This window comes from Gymnodraco acuticeps, unplaced genomic scaffold (assembly GCF_902827175.1).
Source record: "Gymnodraco acuticeps unplaced genomic scaffold, fGymAcu1.1, whole genome shotgun sequence".
NCBI lineage: Eukaryota > Metazoa > Chordata > Actinopteri > Perciformes > Bathydraconidae > Gymnodraco > Gymnodraco acuticeps.
The window spans coordinates 1,437,183-1,455,620 of record NW_022992126.1 but is presented as its reverse complement, the minus strand read 5'-3'; the positions used below and the strand labels follow the sequence as shown (position 1 = coordinate 1,455,620).

At 42.1% G+C, this 18,438-nt stretch overlaps 2 protein-coding genes and 1 pseudogene across 2 annotated transcripts; 1 reads left to right on the top strand and 2 right to left on the bottom strand.

Moving 5' to 3' along the window:
* Nucleotides 1–729: 729 nt before the first annotated feature.
* Nucleotides 730–3,809, bottom strand: LOC117537907. Its single transcript, XM_034203299.1, has 2 exons — nucleotides 3,669–3,809; nucleotides 730–2,519 (listed from the first exon to the last, which is right to left on the bottom strand). The coding sequence occupies exon 2, from the start codon at nucleotides 2,365–2,367 to the stop codon at nucleotides 1,321–1,323; it is 1,047 nt and encodes a 348-aa protein (XP_034059190.1). The 5' UTR covers nucleotides 2,368–2,519; nucleotides 3,669–3,809; the 3' UTR covers nucleotides 730–1,320.
* A 1,277-nt stretch (nucleotides 3,810–5,086) lies between these two features.
* LOC117537991 lies at nucleotides 5,087–8,391 on the bottom strand (annotated as a pseudogene).
* A 5,537-nt stretch (nucleotides 8,392–13,928) lies between these two features.
* On the top strand, nucleotides 13,929–18,148 carry si:dkey-45d16.4 (trichohyalin). The gene is made up of 7 exons (XM_034203557.1): nucleotides 13,929–14,054; nucleotides 14,801–14,923; nucleotides 15,220–15,361; nucleotides 15,481–15,589; nucleotides 16,645–16,729; nucleotides 16,943–17,128; nucleotides 17,610–18,148. The coding sequence occupies exons 1-7, from the start codon at nucleotides 14,018–14,020 to the stop codon at nucleotides 17,735–17,737; spliced, it is 810 nt and encodes a 269-aa protein (XP_034059448.1). The 5' UTR covers nucleotides 13,929–14,017; the 3' UTR covers nucleotides 17,738–18,148.
* The last annotated feature ends 290 nt before the right edge of the window (nucleotides 18,149–18,438 follow it).

Here is an 18,438-nt window from a genome sequence, read left to right as displayed (position 1 = left end):
CTTTTTACTAAGATTGCAAGTATTGCTTTGATACTGAAAGACATTCTGAAGGTAAATTGTATTAAGTCTCAACATCTGTTTTGCAGGCATTGTTGTGTGCAACAAAACATATCTTTTATTTTTGGATACTTTAATAATTGTTATTGCACTGGCACATGTCTTAATTACTTTTTACACTAGTATAAAATATGTTCTAAATAAACAAGTATGCTTTGAACAAGGCACTTGCTTTGCAACTTTATATTCCAGTCAATGGTCAGATAAGGGGTTAGTTACACATTCATGCTTTTACACAAGTTATTCACCTGGGTAAGTGGCATTCATTTTACAATTTACACAGAAAGTAAGAGGGAGCAAACAGTACATTGTATTTTACAACTGTCTGTTTCCATATAAGAACAATGAAGCATGCCACTGTTCTTGTTTGAATCCTTAAACATCTTAGCAGTATTAAAAGGTCTTGAATTACATGAACGAATTACATTTCTGTCAAGTCAGGTTTGTGTTCTGCAACTGGAGAATAATAGTCAATATGCAAGTTTGTTGTAGTTTGTGAACACACCACCAAGTTTGTGTAGTGAAAGATGGGCTCCCTTCTGGCCAGCTGGACTTCTCTATAACTATTAAAGGTCCTGGTGAAGTGCTTCCCAAATATACAGTATAGCACACCATTACTTGCAATTCTGCACAACTACTTCGAACATGAAAAACTCTTAAGAGTTTGGATTGGTTTGGTTATTGTTGTTGGAGTCTAAACAATGTCCATAACCCACACATTGCTCTCAAGAACTGCATTGAATTCTGAACGGAAATCTGGGAAGTTCTCATAGCTGTCAGCTATGTGCAGAATATTCCCACATGTGTGTGCAATCGGTCTTCTTGTGAACTCTGTCATTTTCTCAAATCCCACGTAGATGCTGTCTGTCACAATGAGATCAGATCCTGTGCAGAACCGTAGAAACTTCTGAAGTTTACTCTCATCTAGCTCTCTGATGAATCTTTTCAGATGATTTGCTACCTCTTTTTGGTTTGTAGTCAAATCAACATCAAATTTCAGTAGTTTGCAGACTTTTTTTGTGGTGGGTTGCAGGTCAGACAACAACTTAGTCAGTGCCTCTGGACTGAGGTTGAGATGTTGATGGTTAATCTCCCTCCAGCAGTCAATAACGAACATTGGTTTTTGGACCATCTCTTTGTGGGCAATTTCTTCAATTATTTTAGGAAGATTCTCTGCGCTGACTTTCCTTCTACAGCCATAGCTGTCGAGAACCTCCAAAAGGTCATCAGTGTCAACTGCAGTGAAATCAGTCAGCGCTTGCATCAAAACTTCACGTCTTGGCTGCTCACAAATTGCATAAAATATGCTTTGAGGTCACTGTACACATTATCAAACAGCACCTGTTCAAGGAAAGGCAGTGAAAGTTTGTTTGGGAAATATTCACAATCTTGGTAACCTTTCAAAAGGATTCTTCCAATTGCCTTCCATGTTTCAGCAGGAAAATCATGGCGAATGTAGGGCACTTTAACTGTTGTCCCAAGTGTGCATCTCTCATAGAATTCTTGCCAGAAGCAGCTGAGAACATCCCTCAGTACCCCAGAACCACTGCCTGCTTCTTCCTTGTTATCTGGGAGAATGCGCCTCACATTCAATGATTTGTTTAAAATCTCTGCATCAGAAAAGGCAGTAATCATGTCAGCTAGGGTGTTTGCATGATGTACAGTGATTGTTAGTTGTTTCTCTGCCTCAAGTGGACTGGCGGGGACAGGAACATTCTCAAATATGAGTGTGTCTTCTTCATCTTCCTCGATGCCGAAATGAGGACCAAAGGTGATTTCAGGATCGCTAGAAATGTTTAGTGATCGCTGTATGTCGTCCAAAACAATAATGACATCTGTGTAGTCGTCATTTTCACCCGAGACAAGATTAAACTCAGAAGTCTCTTCAACTGTGTCGCTGTCAGCGTTTGCAGAAGGTTTTCGCTTTGTGGCAATGTAAAATCGCAACATTGTCATTTGCACAGTTTCGTACATTGTGCTAATTGAAGGGCATGTTTCAGCTGTAAGGCAGTTTTGTTTAAAATCCCACACCTCAAAGTCGAACTCTGATTCAGGTCCTTTAGGTGATATTCCATCAGGAAAAAATAGTGTCTTTCCTGTTTCAAGAATTTCATTCAAACCAGCATTAGTTGATAGTTTAATTTTTCTAGTGCCACCTCCTTGTTTTGCCCTTACTTGTTTGGTTGTGTTAGTGTCATTGTGAATCCAGCCTATTTCAATATTTCTTGTGGCTTTCAGCTTCTTTGTCTGTGTTTTTCTTGTTTCTGTACCTGATGCGTTTCCTTGAGAACTTTCCGATCTCACTGTCATTTTTCCCTCAGTCTTTCATAAAGGCCTTTTTTTCGCTTTGATGTGGGCCTTTTACTTCTACAATGATTAAAGATGGCTATTCGGTCTCCGTAGGAGGGGATGTATTTTTGAAGAGTGGCATCATCCATAAGACCAATGACGTCGCTGTCAATCTGCAAAGAAGAAAGAAAAGAAAACACAATGAAGTTTGTGCACATTGTATAACTATTGTCAACCCTTGTACATCGTTATATATAGATATATACTATTTTGCCATTTCGCAGACCAAATCAGTCCTGTTCATAATACAAAACATTCATTAATTTTCAGAATATTAACCCTTAAAAAGCCAGTTTTTGCCATGATGGTACTGTTGTCACTTTATTAGAAAAAAACAGAAACTACTAGTTTCCCTGGTTACCCTAAAGTTTATAACCTTCACATAAGTATAACCCTTAAAAGTGTTTTTAAAGTGGATTATTACAGCCGGAGACTCGCAACGGCGGTGGACTTTCACAGCACCGCTGCACCGGACCTGCCGGAGCCACCAGAGCCTCGCAACGGCGGGTGTTTGCGGCGGCGGATGCGGTACCGGCGCTGTGAAAGTCCACGGCCCACCTATGCCAGAGCCAGCGGCCCACCAACGGCAGCTTTCAGTAACGTTAACGTTAGAGACTGACATGATACGCAGCGATACTAGATACAATTACCAACACTGTCCTGCTGTTTTAATCTCCTTCAGACAGTACAGCAGGATTCATATTCATATGCTGATAATTCTGTGATTGTGGGATACAAGGACAATGGCCCAAACCCCTGTGGTAACAATGCTACAGTACCGAGAGGGGTTTTACTGGGCGAATTTTGGGAATATAATTAGCAACTGCCTCCTTGCGTTGTACTTTGACCACTGATCTCTAAACTGTTACAGGCAAAAATAATTTGAAGTAATGATGGCAAACAAAAAGAAGTTTGGGCGATATGTATTTCCCATGGTTTTTCCCCGCCAGGCTGGTGAGCGGTAGCTGTCAGGCTCTCAGCTAGCTGCTAGCTGCCTTGTTAAACACACTTAATGAAATCTTCTCTACAGAAACATGAAAACCACCAGGCTGTTGCTCTTGGTTAGTCGCCACTGTTCCAACAAGCACAAACTTGCGTGTCAACGAACTAAACCATTATTTACTGAATTAGATGGGGGGGGGAGCCATAGCATATAAGCTAATGCACTTGCTGCTAGCTCATCAATGTCTGCATTTCATATTCTAACGCCTTTTCGTTGTTTTTACGAACGCCCAAAACACACTTATATATTTATAACTCACCTTTTGTTCTTCCATTTGCAATATGGTTTCCTCTTGGACCCCTCTGGCGCGCAGAAATTCACTCACGTCCTCCATTGTTGCCTACTGCAATGTGTAAATCGCAGTGAAGCTGGTTCGACAGTTACCGGTATTTCTGACTTTTTTCTCCAAAATAATTTTTTTTTTTTTTGTTCTGAGAAAAAAGTCAGAATTCTGAGATTAAAGTCAGAATTCTGAGAAAAAAGTCAGAATTCTGAGATTAAAGTGAGAATTCTGAGATTAAAGTCAGAATTCTGACTTTTTTTCTCCCAAAAAAAATAATGTTTTTTTGTTCTGAGAAAAAAGTCAGAATTCTGAGATTAAAGTCACAATTCTGACTTTTTTCTCCCAAAAAAAATAATGTTTTTTTGTTCTGAGAAAAAAGTCAGAATTCTGAGATTAAAGTCAGAATTCTGATTTTTTTTTTCTCCCAAAAAAATAATGTTTTTTTGTTCTGAGAAAAAAGTCAGAATTCTGAGATTAAAGTCACAATTCTGACTTTTTTCTCCCAAAAAAAATAATGTTTTTTTGTTCTGAGAAAAAAGTCAGAATTCTGAGATTAAAGTCAGAATTCTGACTTTTTTCTCAGAACAAAAAATAATAATATTTTTTTCAAATCCTCACAAAAAAATGTTTTATGTGGCCCTAATCCTCTTCCGTACATTTCACCATATTTATTTCATAATTTGGTTATTATTGTATTATTTCAGAAATTATTTAATCATTCATAAGATTATCTTTTGACAAGTTTATAAATACCGGGCTCTATTTAAAAGATCCAGAGCTCTTGGTAAGTGTATGCTGCAAGAACATTAAGAGCTTTTACAACTCCATGTTTGTTAGTGGAGCATATTCTGAAAAAAAGGTAAAGTGTGTTCACCTTCACTGTGTGCACTGCTACATAAATGGTGGATTCAGCCATCTGTGATCATCAAATATGTTTATAATGTTGTTTTTTTAGAGAGTAAAACTAAATGTTTGAGGATGTATTGTAATCTGCAGAAGGTCATTAAAATATATATTTTTTTCTATTTACTAGAATGCGGGACAAAACCGGAGTACCCGGAAAAAACCCAAAATGACAATCAAAGCTGAGATAAGATGATACGCTTGACAAAGTTTAGACAAACAGTTATGCTATGTGAAAACAGTTGATTTGGCTGATAATACAAATCTCCATAATTTTGTTAAATTAAAGAGAGTAAAACTACATGTTTGAGGATGTATTTTGATCTGCAGAAGGTAATTAAAAGGATGTATTTTTTCTATTTAAAAGAATGCGGGACAAAACCGGAGCACCCGGAGAAAAATCCAAAACGACAATCAAAGCTGAGATGAGATAAACCCGAAATGAATCCCTGATTTTGGGTAATTACTAATTGGAAATGGTGTTTGTAGCATTATTGCAGCCGGCTATCATTGGTAAGCTGTACTTTCTCAGTGAGTGGAGGTAAACGTAATCGAGGTGTCTGGGAAGAGCTTGTTTTTAAGCTGCTGCCACCTCTGATGAGCGGGCTCTGAGGCGGGTGTGGCCTGAACTGGGTCTGATTATGTGTGCGCTGAACACCTTTCGGGATGGTTGGCAAGAGTGAATGCTTTGTTGTTAGCTCAGACCGCTGCTGGCTTGGCACAATGTCAGGTGGACAAGGTGTTAGGACCCTGCCTTGTAAAGGGTCTTTATTCTGATGCTTGATCACACGGCCATATTTAGATCCAGGCTGTTTCAAATATGGGTCTGCTATCTCGCCTCTGATGAGCGGGCTCTGAGGCGGGTGTGGCCTGAATGAACTTTTACTATTCATGAGCTGCACTTTAGAAGCTTGTTCTGCCTCCAGGTGGACCACACTAGCACATTGCTTGGCAGAGCGTATGGACTGTTGTTGTTTGAACTTCTCATGTATTGTGTCAATATTTGGTTGTATTTTCATTAGCCGTCTATAGATACGGTCCATCTCTTTATCAGTTAGATCATCCCGGGGTAGGAAAGGAAGTTCATCATTTATGTCGTCGAGGTCATCTTCCTGTTTTTTCTTCAATTCCCTTTCTGGCCTGAAATACTTAAATGGTAACTGGTTTCCCTTCCCTGCTGACACTGGTCTTCTTTCCTTCTGTGTAGTTTTCTTTGCATCAGCATCCCATTCATCTTTCCCAAATAATCCAATGTGGTCACCTGTGTTTTTCCACAGCTGGATATTGCAGTCCAACCCTGCAGTAATAATCTTTTGACAATCAGAATCAAACTGAACACTCACCACCCCTGAGAGGTGAGATTGCCAGGTGCCCAAAAGAGGAGGTGGACACAATGACACGCGCCACCCTCTTATGTCTTCGAATGGCCCTGTGTTTGCCTTATCTTTAAATCCAAATCTCTGAATGTCCCATTGACAAATCCTGCCGGTACTATCCCCAGTCAGCAATATTTGTTCATTGACATCAGTGGACATCGTGGTAATGATTGCATCTTCATCATTCACTGCCCTGAACTTCCCTAACAAACCTCCCTTGCTTTTTACCGACCAGGCACTTATAAAGCCATCGGCAGAAGTCATCAGTGTGGCTGTGTGCACATTGACCTCCCTTGTCTTTAAACATAAAACAATAGGACCAGTGTTCACATCAGTGTTTTTCCTTCCAATTTCTTCTTTGTGTGTCTTCCCATCAGGCAAACACCCTGTCCTGCCTGTTATTGTTGTAATGTAAGTTCGAGGGCTCTGACTGCCATTCAGCCAGTAGAGAACCTCCCTAGATTCAACATCCCACATTACAATATTTCCATTGCAAGAGGCCGCAAGAAGTGTTTTGTCGTGCACATCCATTGAGCAAATGTCATCTAAATAATCATGTTCCAAAAATATGTTGTCATAACCCTCCAAATCCACGACAAAAATTCTGTTGGAGTTCCTTCCCGACACAAACACACTATCGTCCATGCAGACAATACCTGTCACCTCACTTGGCAAGGTAACAGGAAATTCTTCAAGCAAAACTCCAGTGATTAAGTTCCACAGTTTTAATTTCCCGTCCTTGGAAACTGTGATTAGTCTCCGCTGTGGTATATCAAATGCAATGGCAGTGTGCCCCCCATATGGAGTGACCTGAAACTGCATGACAGCCATTCCTGTTAAGACATCCCAAAGTGTAGCCTCACCCTTTTCGACAAACAGAGACAACCTTTTTGTAAATGCTGTGATAGAGAGCATTGCACAGGGGCTTGTCATGGGATGTTAATGTTTCTTTAAAAGCATCTGTTCCCCTACCAAAATATTTGACTAGATCTGTGTTAGCCAGAACTAAATCATTGTTAAGTATGTTGTAAAACATACTGGAGATACGAGCTGGTCTCATGCATTGAATCTCGATGCTTTGCTTACACTCCAATCTCTTCAAAGACCAAACACGAACATTTTTGTCATCAGATAAAGTGATGACAGTTCGGTCCATTCTGTTTACGACAATGTTTGTAATGGGCCTGACGTGTCCCACCAAAGACTTTTGGCAGGTGTCTCTTTTGTGGGGTAACTACAACCGTAGTAAGCCATCTGTACCACCAGTCAACAATAACTCAGCAGAAGGAGAGTATTCAACACAGGTGAAAAACTCCTCATCTCCACTGCTCTTAAAGATTGATTTTGAAAAAGTGGTTCTGGGTGGGTTTGGTAGGGCAGCCAGGACCATTGTCTTGGATAAACTTCCACAAATGGCAAATGAGTTAAGAACCGGAAAGTATTGGATCTGGCTGCATATGTCACTCAAAATTGAGACTTTAAGACAAAGAAAGTCTTGGGAATGGTTGTTTAGAAGGTTGGAAATGTATACTGTAGGATAATCATGCAGAGATTTTTTGAAATGCGTCACAGTTGAAGAGGCCATTTTTCTTTACGTTGTAGGAGATGAAAACAGTCAAAAACCCTTGTACATCACCAAATGCAAACATTGCTTTAGTGCCATTTGACCAGTAGTTAATGGTGTTGACAATGCTTTCTTCTAGCATCAGAGAGTGGTTAACTGAAAAAAGCGAGGGTATTTCAGAGCAGTCATAAAATAAAAGCTCTCTGTCAGAGGTGGAGATAGCCAGCTGTTTCAATTCTTGAATGTACTGCATGTCATTAACAGACATTTTCTTGTGGTTTGAAAAAGGAAGTGCATTTTCTTTCACATATAGAGGTATGGTGAATGGATCTGTACAGCTGTCTGTCCAGAAGGTGAGTACACCATCGGAGCTGACAGAGATGTATTGGCCTCTCTGGTAAGTGCTGGTTTCGTCTAATTCTCTAAAACTAAAATCAAGTTTGACGTCCTCGAAGGGACGGAAGATCACACCAACAATTTCTTTATAGTGACCCACAGGTATAAATTCAACAGGTTTAGGGAATGGTCTTTTAAAGTCCAACCCTGCCGATGCATTGCCCTTAGCTATTAAGAAGTCTAAAAGCTCTACCAGGTCAACTGTACCGTCACAGTTGGTATCTATCTGCATATGTAGGACTGTAAGTTCCTCCTTCTTAACAGAAGGGTACATCTTTTCAAACAAAACACAAAATTCTTCCATATCCAAACCTCCACCACCATCTTCATCTGCCTCCTCAAATAATGCAACAATTTCAGGTATTTGTTGCGCTGAAAACATTCTACTGCAGGCATTTCCTTCAGCAATTGTAGCATTCTCATCTAGGTCCTCCTCTGCTGAATTTGCGTAACTTGCCATTACTACTTCGATTGAAATCAATTAAACACTTAAATGTGTAATGAGTAGGTGAGTTTTTTTCAAATTAGTAAATTGTGTAGCTCTGGATCTGTTGTAGGCCTATAATGTTAATTTTCACCTGGTATTATAAAGTATATTAACCTGGCTATATTCAAAAAAGCATGTATGTCGTTCAAAACACGACTTTCTCACGAGTCTCAAGTGACTAAATGCAGACAGTTAATGCATAACTTCGGAATTCAGCATAAAAACCAAGATGATGTCATAATTTTGATGACATCAGGACGTTCTGATGTCATTCAATAAGGAGTGAATGACCCATGCTGTTACCTAGCAATGGAATTCTGTTGATAAAAATCTCAACAGAATTGCGTTGATAGGTAACGGCATGGGTTAAGAAAGCATAACAGAGGCCGTACAAATGAGCGTTTTATGCAAGCTCCTTCCCATTCATTTCAATTGAGACATGCGGTGGCGCTCTAAAAACTGGACACCATTTACAACATGCGTACACTTATTGCTATAACTTATCAGACCATGCAGCAGAAAGACACCTACATACCCTTTGGTTCCATAAGAGGATAAGAAAATGTCCGATCTTTGAGATAATACCTTGACAGCAGACAACAGCGTCAAAACCCTCAACTTCTATCGAAAACCTTTTTGCCAAGATTTGACATTTTGACCCTGTTCATTCACTCATAACAGATTAATCCGTACATTGGATTCACAAAATGCTCCCACAGTCCCTCTCAAAATAATTTATTAAATAATTTATTATTATTTATTATTTATTAAATTATTAATTTATTAAAATAATTAACAAGGATAATCTGGTGTTTTTTAGTCGATGAGTAGTGCAGATATCACTGTAAAATCAATCGACAGTAAGGAGAATACTTACTTCCGGGTGTACAATTCTCTGTTATCCAATGGGAATGGACGCTCACATTGCCTTTAAGGGCAGCCGACAAAACGAATGCCGTGCTTCCATGAGCGTCAAATCCCGCCGCAGATGGGAATACATTGCAATCAGTTGAAAGCTATTTGCGTCCCTTTATGAAGCTGAGGGAGCCTAGGAGCGTCACAACTGCACACCATACGGGACCCTGACCAAACGTCGCTCCTGGACGATTATGGAGTGAGAGTGTGTTGGCTAAGGAGCGACAACCGCACCACAGTGGCGTTCAATAGCCTTGTTGACCGCAGCAGAGAACCTGTGGCAGTGGGTGTCACAGATTGTGTTGTCTCTAAGGGCCCTGCACATCCCTGGGCGGGAGAACGGGGGGGCCGACCTCATGTCAAGAGGCGGACCCCAGCCAAACGAGTGGAGGCTTCACCCGGAGGTGGTGAAGCAGGTCTGGACTCAGTTCGGGAGGAGCAGAGGTTGTACCTGTTCGCCAATCGGCGCAACAGCCACTGTGCCCTGTGGTTCTCCCTGGCTCGGTGGGACAACCCATCCTTGGGGGTCGACGCATTTGCACACGAGCCATGGCCAAGAAAGCTGCTTTACGCCTTTCCACCGCTGCGCCTTATCCCCCCCTCCTGGAGAGGGTGAGACGGGAACAGCTGTCAATCATCCTGGTGGCCCCAGTTCGCCGCCTGGCGCCGTGGCACCACAGATGATGGTGGGCCAGCCCTGGGCGATTCCTCAGGTCTGGGGAGCGCTGTCTCAGGAAGCAGGTGCAATAGGGGCGTTACCCACTCTGGGCCAACCTCTCCAGGCTTGGCACCTGAGAGGGACAGGCTGAGACAGGTGGGGCTGTCGACAACGTTATTTAGACTATCGAAGCAGCAAGAGCAGGATCCACCACAGCCTGTTGTAGGCCAAAGTGGGCTGGATTCCGGCGATGGTGTGAAGGAAGGAGTCTAGAGCCTCTGTCGTGCACGCTGGGCTCTATTCTTACCTACTTACAGATACTGGTGGACAGGGGGCTGGCTCATTCCACAATTAAGGTGTATGCAGCAGCCATTTCGTCCCGCCATGAGTGATTTGGAGGCAGGTCAGCCTTCAGTCAGCCGCTTATGACGCAGTTTTTGCAGGGGGTCAGGAGGCAGTGCCCGGTAGTGCACGCCTCCGCCCCACAGTGGGACCTGCCGTTGGTGCTCGAGGCTCTGGTCACAGAACCATTTGAGCCTCTGGAGCTTTCCTCCCTGAAAGCACTGTCATGGAAGACAGCATTGCTACTTGCCTTGACTCCGGCCAAAAGAGTGTCTGAGTTGACCGCTCTGTCGCTGCACCCAAGCTGTCTGTTGATCCGGGGTGACCGTAGCGGGGCGACACTCAGGCCGAACCCCTCCTTTACTCCTAAGAGTATGATAACTTCATTCAGATCAAGGGCTATTCAGTTAGGTGGCTTTAATCCTCCTCCCCATGTTGGGGCCAGGGAGGCTAAGTTGCACCTCCTCTGCCCAGTGCGGGCGCTAGCATGCTATGTAGAGCACACGGCTACCATTAGGCGCACTGAACAACTGTTTGTGTGCTTTGGGGATGGTGTGGCTGGAAAAGCTCTCTCAAGAAGCGCCTAGCAGGATGGCTCTGCGAGTGCATTACACATGCCTATGGACGGGCGGGGAGAGCCTTCCCCACTGGGGTCCGTGCACATTCTACACGGGCTGTGGCTGTGTCAAACAGCCTTATTCAGCGGCGTGAGTGTAGAAGATATATGCACGGCGGCGTCTTGGTCTACGCCAGGCTCCTTCATAAAATGTTATCTCCTGGACATGTCTGGCTCCTTCTCGTCGTCTGTGCTTGCCGGGGCAACGCATGACTGGTGAGAGGGGGGGTGGCTGTGGGTCAGCAGGTGTCTGACCCCCCCAGCACTTGTGTTTTCCCATGCTCCTGAGGGACTCGGGAGACATGGTGCGCAATCAGCCCCATACAGGGCTGGAGGCAGGCTGGGATAGCCTTCCTCACTATTGTCCATGCCCACTCTACACGGAGCGTGTGTGAGTGTGGGGGACGTGGTGCACTTATGTTTTCCCATGCTCCTGAGGGACCTGGGGAATATGGTGCGCGGTAGGCTCCAGACGGAGTCTCCGCACAGATCTTTTCCATGCACACTCTACACGAAGTAAGCGTGTGTGAGTGTGACTTATCCAAATTGCGGCCCCGACTTCTCTACGGTTACAACCGGATGGGAGGAAGTGGGGATGCAATGGATGTTAGCCAAAAGCCGGTCAGGGACGGTGTGGTGGGTCGATGTTGTTGGATGACAGGGCGTGTATACATCGTGGCTCCGCCCACTGTAGTCCAGTAGAGGGCGGAGCCTGTGTGAAATATAACAGGGGGTTACGTATTGTAACCCTAGTTATATAAGCACAGGCGGAGCCCTCTACCTGGGGGCCCTGTATATCCTTGTCCGCTCGCTGAAGAGTGTATAGGATAGTGGGCGGCGGGTGTAGCCGCCTTATATACTGTGGGCCTGCGCGCGCATTCAGGTAGGCACGCCCCGATTGGCCGGCTACGTTTACGTAAACTCAGTAGGTGAAAGCACGCACAGCATGATAGAGAGAGTAGTACCCATAGAGTCCAGTAGAGGGCTCCACCTGTGCTTATATAACTAGGGTTACAATACGTAACCCCCTGTTTCTCTCATTTTTCCCTTTAAACTGTGGGTTTTCTCCGGAAGTTTTTCCTTGTGCGATGTGAGGGTCTAAGGACAGAGGGTGTCGTATTGTCATACTGATATTCTGTACAAACTGTGAAATCCACTGAGACAAATGTAACATTTGTGATATTGGGCTATATAAATAAACATTGATTGATTGATTGATTTAGGTATGGCATACAGGTCTATATTTCACTACATGCATGAAATATATATATTTTCTGACTGCAGTAGATTTTTCTGACTGCAAATATACCAAATAAATATGTATTATATCGCAGTGATGATCTGAATGTCCAATAAAAGATTAGCACAGAAAGAGCACAGAGTGTTCCAGCACAGGATTCATGGGGTTTCATTTCATCCTCCAAAACAGAAGTTCAATTAAACATTATCCTTATTATTTGCCATACCAGATCTCGAGGATAAGACCAATTATAAAGCGCAGCATTCACTGTTTAAATGTCCATGTTGCTTTGAAGGCAAGAAGGGTTTCTTGGATATTTGTAACATCATGGTTGCATAATCACCTTAGCAACAACAAGTAATTGCAACACACGAGGGATAAAACATGTACATTTCGACCAAAGCAAAGGACACATTTGTGATAGAGGTTATGAGTTAAATAACAGCCAAAATAAATATAATGAAGTGCTTTCTCGTGTTGTTTCATGCAATGATCAACAAAACATCACGTATGGAAATGTGAGTACAGTTTTGTAATGTTCTGTTTGAATATAACAGAAGTTTCAGTCGCTAACAAGCATTTGAATCCCTAGAACATCACCTACAAGGTATTCATTAGCTTTCATACCATTCACATTCATCAAAATGTGTTTAAAAGACTTTGTTAATCAATCATTTATTTCCCCTTGTTTTGATAATTAATATCCTAATGTAAAAAGTCCATGCTCAACATTGTTAAACAGCTTCTCCTTTTTTGGAGCACTAAGCTGTTCCCTTTGTATTACATTTCTATATTTTGGTTCTCTAAATACCAAAGAAAGGCATCACTTGACAGTCACCTAAAGGGGATTTGTACTGCATACAATAAGACAGTAGACAGTGTTCATTAACATCTTGATAACTGCATAAAGGTAGGAGAGATAAGAGCACATATCCAGGGCCGTCCCTCCCTACAGGCCGATCATGCAGACTGCGTGGAGCCTCACCTTGCGGAGGGGGCCTCATCTTGCAGAGGGGACCTCAACTGAGCCGAAAATGCAGCGCACCTATGCGCTTATGCGGCGCAATTAGTGTGGCGCGGCACGGTTTCGCTCCACTAGCACCCCCCCCCCCGGTCGACGCTCGCGAAACAGAGGGCCTCATCATATCACTTTGCGTGGGGCCTCATGTTGGCCAGGGACGGCCCTGCACATATCCCAGTGGTGTGAAAAGGTAGATCATTAGATAAAGGTGACCATGAGAATCCAAATTGCAATCAAATCTAACTGCAGGAGTTAAGGTATTGGCCACTGACTTTACACATGTACTTTTTAAGTTGAGGATGAGAAGTTCAACATACAAATGATGTGCATTAATACAAATGTTTTCAATCATTTGGGGGACACCTAGTGGTTAGTTAGTGCTAAACACTGTTCACAAGAGCTCAAGTACTTTTTTGTTTGCACATATATAAATATATAAGGTTTGAATTTTGAATCTTTGCTTTTCTCAGAGTCTGAATCTTTTTAGAAATGTAACCTTGAGGGACCATTCTTTTTTTTAGTGAATGTAATCATTCCCATTGTTTGTGGAAACACGTCTCACTGAAGAGTTAATTGCCAGTGGAAGATTTGTGGTGCTTTTTCCTCTTCAGGGTCATTGAACAGCAGTTCTCTGGCTCCATCTTGTGGCCAAATGGAGTAAGTGCCACTGAAAGTGAAGAGCGGTACTCTGTCTTGCCAGAATCTGGTTTTCCGCCAAGTTGAGTTACACGTCAGTAGGGAACCTGTACTGGTGACTGGACGTGTGCAGTGCGCGTCAGCCGCTTCCCGGATGCACCGAACAGAAACATGGAACGGGTAGTGGTGGAACTACCGATCAACAACGGTGAGATACATGACCAGCTCCACGTCAAACCGCCTTTCTACCACTTATATTAACATCTCTAGAACGGCGTTTGGTGCTTCTCTCGATTCGTGCGCAAATGCTCCTCCTCCTCTGACGCGTGGTCCGGCATTGTACGTGCTGTAGCCTCTGTGTACACGGCTATCAGTGTTTTACAGGCTATTTTCTCCCTTTTCTGTGTTTACATTCGTGTAGCTGCAGATTACCGGTTGCTGCCTGGCACTTGTACACAGAGGAGCTCAGCCGTGAGAGAGCTGCTGTCATCTGTCAAACAGCAGTCCTGCAACTGAAACTGCTGTCACATTTACCTCTGCACCGAGAACACAGGCCATACTTACTCTCCAACATAACATCTATTAGTCAGCATTTTAAACTTTATTGTCATTGTACAGAGTACTTTAGTATCTGGTTTGTTAGTTATATGTATGGTAGGTATGGTAATGTAGTTGTAAAATATTCCACAGTTTGTATTAAAGACCTTATGCTATGATTCAGGTGAATAAGAATCAAAGCACTAACATACGCCCAAGTTTAGGACTGACCTGTAATGTTAATAATAATAATAATAATAATAATAACACAATTATTATTATTATTATTATATAATTGTGTGTTTTAACTTACTTTTTAGGAACTAGACCCTTAATGTCAATAATGTACTCTTTTCATTATTTCACTTTACTGTATTTCAAAGTATGACTTTATGCAGTATCTATTCCGAACTTCAGGGTTTTCCCTCGCCGGCACCTCCACAGCTCCACGCAAGCGCCAGGTTCGTTTTTCAGCTCGTCATGACATCATCCTTCTGCGAGAGGTCATCGCCCAGAACCCCTTCGCCTCAAAGGAGCCAGGTGACTCCTGTTTTTAAAAGAACAATCAACAACTCTTTAGATGCAGAGAGCTGCAGTTCCTGCAAAACAAATGGGGATATAAACCATATTCATGTAAAACAATAATAGCAACTTTAAGGTTTATTATTACCTAAGTGTGTTCTTTGCTATTTTGTTAAATCATCCAATAATCACACAAGAAATCCATCACACAACAGGGACCAATCAATAGGAACATGTGATGAGCTACAAAGTGAATGGCCCTTTTCTTCCATACTACATATTCATACTTTTGTAAACTCATTCATTTCAATCAGGACGGATCTGGGCCCGTGTTGGTGAGATCATCACTGCAGCTCTACAAGATGAGAACTTTGAGGTGGACGCCAGGAGGTGCAGAGAGAGGACCATGCTGCTGCTGGACTACTACAAGAAGCAAGACTTCCCCAGTCTGCGCAGGTTGGTTCAGTCTCTAGGAGTAAACGTTAATGTTTCCTTAGTAAATATCTGCATGTGTGATGACTTGAAGATGTGAAACAAACTGAAGTTTAATGATTGTGTGCTTTTGGTATGCTCAGATTTGGAACAGAGAGGTTGTACGCTCAAAAGGAAGACCTGCTCCATGAGGTTTTGGAGCTGGAGGCGGAGAAGGGGCTTCTGGCCGGCGGGGAAAACACAAAGTACCAGGTGGGTTTGTTTGCTGAGAAGAGAAGTTAAATCGATGTGACACTACCAGAACAAGAGATGCATCTTTCCAGAGGATGCTTTAGTGCCCTAGAGCTGGTTTGGAGGGCACATCAACTTTATATGTTACACATCACACAGGTTTGAGCGGAAATCCCTTTATATTGCAGCATACAGTAATTCTTACTTACATAAAATGTTCTCAGCCAAGGACAATTGAGCTCAATTATAATAATTTCAAAGACTGACAGGAATATTTAAAAGACAGAATATTTCTTTAAAGTCCAGTGGTTCCAAACCTTTTAAGCTTGTAACCCCTTAAAATGAAGCAATGTCATTGTAAGACCATATTCACGTGGCATGTAAGTAGTGAGCACTTTATCTGAATAATTGTAAGCGGCCATACAGTAAGAAACAAAAATATCCAGAATTTCAAATAAGAAAATAGCTTGTTTAGAGAAAACCCTCAAGTATAATACAAGTATAGCACTTTTCTCTTATTTTCCTGTCTATTAATACACATTTGACCATTGATATTATTTTATAACTCTCTGGGAACCAATGGTAGAGTCAATATTGTCTCAGATGATATATATTACACAACATGTTTTAGCTTGCTTCACACCTTTTTATTTTAATCCATATATTTGAAACTCACTCCACACATGGTAATTAGAGTCAGGATGCCCATTATCTGATCAACTAGAGTCAATGCAGCTTTTTTATTTTTTATTATTTGTTAATTTCTGATACTGTAATTGGAACTAAGGTTTCACAAGAGTAGTAGGACATTGAAGTCAACGGATATTTGTTATGTTCTCTGTAACTACTTTACCACTTCCCGTTTCTTCCTCTTGGTGGCATTCAGTCACAATTTAACTCCAAATCTGACGATACAGCACTACCACTACCACTAATACTGCTGCTACAACAACTCTAGTATTGACATTACTATAAGAACGTATACGGCTACTGTTGGTAAAAGTTGCTGCTGGCGCTTATAATTGTACTTCTCAATGTTGTTAATGTTATCGATGTGATGCTTAATTTATTTTCAGGACGATGAACTAAGAAAGCGAGCCCTCGAAGAACTAACTCTACCTGAGCAGGACAAACCCAACATCACCATCACACAAACTACAGGTAAAAACTAATTCGGACACCAAGACAGGACAGGACAGGACAGGACCCAAGTCAGGTAACATCATGTCTACAACAGTTAACAAGCCTGTGTATGCAAGTGTTTGTGTTTCCCATGTGTCCTTCAGTAATTTCTCCCTGCCAGCTTCATGGATGTTGTAGTTGTCTGGTCCCTTCAGAAATATGTGCATGTTTACATTATTACTGTCACAACAGAACCAGAAGAGGACCGCGAGGAGATGGCAGAGCTCTCAGCGGCGCCCACAGCCAAGCAGCCCTGCCAGTGCTGCTGCCAGACCTACTCTGAGATCCTCAGCTTCCTGGAGAAACGCTCAGAAGCCGAGCAGCGGCTACGAGAGGAGGAGCTTTCCCTGCGCCGGGAGGAGCTGGAGATTCAAAGGAGTATGATTTTTCTAAAAATATTGTCGTATTATTTAAATTGAACACTATCTTATGGCTTTCCTTTTAAATGTTTTTTCACTTTTAGAGTATCCATAACAAAAAAGTATTACTGGGTACTTTTGATCTAAAATTGGTTGCAGGTGTTTCAGACGAAGTAATAATGATATCAACTGTAACTAAAAGGGGTCCGCCTTTTTGAGTCCTCTTTCTTTTTTAGGAGGGAATTGTTACTAAACTAACACCAAAAAAACCTATTTAAATCATTTGTTATTTCATTTTTCAAAATCTGAGATATGGGCAGCTAAAGAAAATAGGAACCATTACACTTTAAGAAAGAACATCTCATATATCAATGACAGTGAAGTAATTCAGGAAAATACAATGTCCATTTAAAAGGATCAAAGATTCTCTGAACTGGTATGATGTCATCATTTTAAATGGCATTGAATCACAGATTTCATTTCCCTTTTTATGTTCTTAGGTCAAATCAGTCTGGAGAGGGAGCGTCTGGGAGCTGAGAGAAAAGAGAGAGAACGGAGATTTGAGCTGGAGAGCCAGGAGCGGCAGGTCATCTTGGACCTGTTAAAAGAAAAGGTGCTGAAAAGCTGACCAACTGCATTTAATGCAATATGGGGGAAAACGATGGTTGATTGCTTAAAAGAGGAAGAAAACCTCGGAAAGGGAAGTGAAAACATCAATAATTGTAGGTTGTTAAATGCAGGTCGTTGTAAAATAACCAAATAAAATGGAGGGCAGTAATACAGGATTTGCTGATGACACAACAGCAAAACAAATGTTGTGAGTGTCTGTAGGCATTAACTGTAAGTGTGTTTGGTGTAGGGCTGTGCAATTAATCGTATTTTAATCGCGATTACGATTATGGTTTGCGACGATTATGAAAACAGCATAATTGACAAAATACGATTATTTAGCTGGGTGCGCTTCGCCCCACCCTAAAAGCCCACTCGGCCACGTGGGAGTGACGTGTTGTGAGTGTTCCGCGCAAGCGAAGATGTCAGAACAAGAGCAGCAACTCGTTAAAAAGAAGGGTACAACTATTTCCACTATTTGGAAGTACTTTGGCTTTCAGGAGTCCGACGTGGAGCAAATCAAAGTACAGTGCAGGATTTGTTACCAGGTTGTGTTGGCACCACACGCTAACACAACCAATCTCTTTAATCATCTGAAATACAACCACAAAGTGCAATACGACTGGGCAATAATACAACAAAAAGCAGATGCCGCTCGACTTCATCCACCACATCATCACAGTCATCGATTCAGGACGCATTGTACAGAGCGACGGCCTA